The sequence below is a fragment of the Alosa pseudoharengus genome, unplaced genomic scaffold, assembly GCF_046254945.1.
Source record: "Alosa pseudoharengus isolate Yale_2024_CS ecotype anadromous, Long Island Sound unplaced genomic scaffold, YU_APseudo_1.1 YU_APseudo_1.1_scf_4, whole genome shotgun sequence".
NCBI classification, from domain to species: Eukaryota; Metazoa; Chordata; class Actinopteri; order Clupeiformes; family Clupeidae; genus Alosa; species Alosa pseudoharengus.
In genome coordinates, this window is record NW_027468774.1 from 9608878 (window position 1) to 9611377 (window position 2500).

General features: G+C 45.8%; 1 protein-coding gene across 1 annotated transcript in view; it reads left to right on the top strand.

The window, feature by feature from the left end:
• LOC143101668 (arf-GAP with dual PH domain-containing protein 1) overlaps positions 1-2500 on the top strand; it is a 50744-nt gene that overhangs the window by 25888 nt on the left and 22356 nt on the right. Inside the window, exon 2 of the mRNA XM_076264801.1 lies at positions 1160-1290. Coding sequence (XP_076120916.1) covers positions 1160-1290 — 131 coding nt within the window. The remainder of the gene's footprint in view (positions 1-1159; positions 1291-2500) is intronic.

A 2500-nucleotide genomic window follows, 5' to 3' on the forward strand; every position in this document is an offset into this window, starting at 1 on the left:
ACGGCTTGCTTTCCGACTTGTGGAAAGGATGTGTGTGTTTGTGTGTGTGTGTGTGTGAATGTTGTGTTTTGGTATGATATTGGGCTCCTGCTGTAGTTTTGGGTCTGAAATTGGGCTCCTGCTGTAGTTTTGGGTCTGATTTCTGGCTCCTGCTGTAGTTTTGGGTCTGATATCTGGCTCCTGCTGTAGCAATGACTGTAAATATACGTACAGTAGTCAGTGTGCTGTAGTTCTGGTTCTAATGTAGTTCTGGTTCTAATATGTAGTTCTGGTTCGAATCGGTAGTTCTATATCTATCTGAGCACTGCTGTAGTTCTGGTTCTAATATGTAGTTCTGGTTCAAATCGGTAGTTCTAGTTCTATCTGGGCACTGCTGTAGTTCTGCCCCAGTGACAGTCCAGCTCCTCATTGCTGTTTGGCTGAGTCATGCTGCTCTGTGTGTGTGTGTGTGTGGCTGAGTCATGGTGCTCTGTGTGTGTGTGTGTGTGTGTGTGTGTGTGTGTGTATGTGTGTGTGTATGGCTGAGTCATAATGCTCTGTGTGTGTGTGTGTGTGTGTGTGTGTGTGTATCAGGGTTGTGCACAATTCGAATTGCAATTCTGCTTCCTGTTTGCTACCTCAATTGAAAATGCAAGTGAAATTCAAGAATTGAATTGGAATTTAAGAGTCAGTTTCAATTCAATTCTGGAATTTTGCACAAGCCTGGTGTATATGTGTGTGTGTGTGTGTGTACAGTAGGAGAACACAGTAGTGCTGGAGTGTTCTTCCTCTACGTGCTGCTGAGTTACTGTGCAGTGTTGTAATATGAACCAGGCCTGATGACTAGGATGAAACATTAAGACATGTTCTAATGAACGATTCTTTCTCTCTCTTCCCTTGTCTCCCTCTCACCCTCCCTCAATCCTACTCTCTCTCTCTCTCCCTCTCTTCATCCTTCTCTCTCTTCCTCTCTCTCACCCTCCCTCCATCTCTCTCTCTCCCTCTCTCTTTCTCACCTTACCTCCATCCTTCTCTCTTTCTCCCTCCCTCTCCCTCTCTACCTCTCTCTCTCCCTCCCTCTCTCTCTCCCTCTCTCTCTCTCTCTCCCTCCCTCTCTCTCTCTCTCTCTCCCTCCCTCTCTCTCCCTCTCTCTCTCTCTCTCTCCCTCTCCCTCTCTCAGACCCTGACTGGGTGTCGGTGACTCTGGGGGTGTTCCTGTGTCAGGGCTGCTCTCTCCTCCACCGCAGCCTCCCCAACATCAGCCGCCTAAAGGCCATCCAGGACCCCGCATGGGAGACCGCAGAAGTGGAGGTGTGTGTGTGTGTGTGTAAATATTTTTCCTGACTTCCCAGACCTAAATTTACATTTATTTACATTTACATTTATTAATTTAGCACTATTATCCAAAGTGACTTATATATTTAAATTATATTACAAAGTCCATTGTCCCTGGAGGAATTTGGGGTTAAGTGCCTTGCTCAAATGCACAATGGTGGAAGCCAAGAATTGAACCCACAACTTTTCTGGCCGCTGCATGCTAGCCTAGCTCCTTAGGTCAGACCCTCCCTGAGAATGTCAGAACAGCATTTATTGCAAAACATTGCCAGTTAAAATGCTACATAGTACATACTGCTGCTATGAATGTGTCTGGGTAGGCGGCCTACATACTCTATTGTTCACATATGCCACCATCACAACCTCACATTTGCCACTAACGCCAATCAAGCGGACATTCCTTCCTCCGTTATTTTTTTTACCACCGGCTGCCACTGGTTTGTGTGTGTCTGTCTGAGTGTGTTTGTATGTGTAACTGTGTGAGATTGTGTGTGAGTATGTGTGTGTGTCTGTGTGTGTGTGTATGTGTGTGTGTAAGTGTGTATGCCTATGCCTGTGTGTGTGTCTTTTTGTCAACTACTACACAGTCATAGACAAAGCCCCCTTTTTTGTAGGACACACAGAGAGAGAAGGATAAACATCCACACATACTCATACGTTAGTCTCTCAAACGGACATCTAAACGTACTCATAGCCTCTCAAATGGACATCCATACGTACTCATACAGCAGTTTCTCAAACGGACATCCAAACGTACTCATAGTCTCTCAAATGGACATCCATACGTACTCATACGGCAGTTTCTCAAACGGACATCCAAACGTACCCATAGTCTCTTAAACGGACATCCACACGTACTCATACGGTAGTTTCTCAAACGGACATCTACAAGTACTCATAGTCTCTCAAACGGACATCCACACGTACTCATACGGTAGTTTCTCAAACGGACATCCCCACGTACTCATAGTCTCTCAAACGGACATCTACACGTACTCATACGGTAGTTTCTCAAACGGACATCCACACATACTCATACGGCAGTTTCTCAAACGGACATCCCCACGTACTCATACCAGGGGGTCAGGATTTGAAGGGTTAGCTTCAGCCACTTAGCATGGCATTTGGCCGCCGACATTTTTGAAAACATGGCGTTACATGGTTGCAACTTCCGGCACCAGTTTTT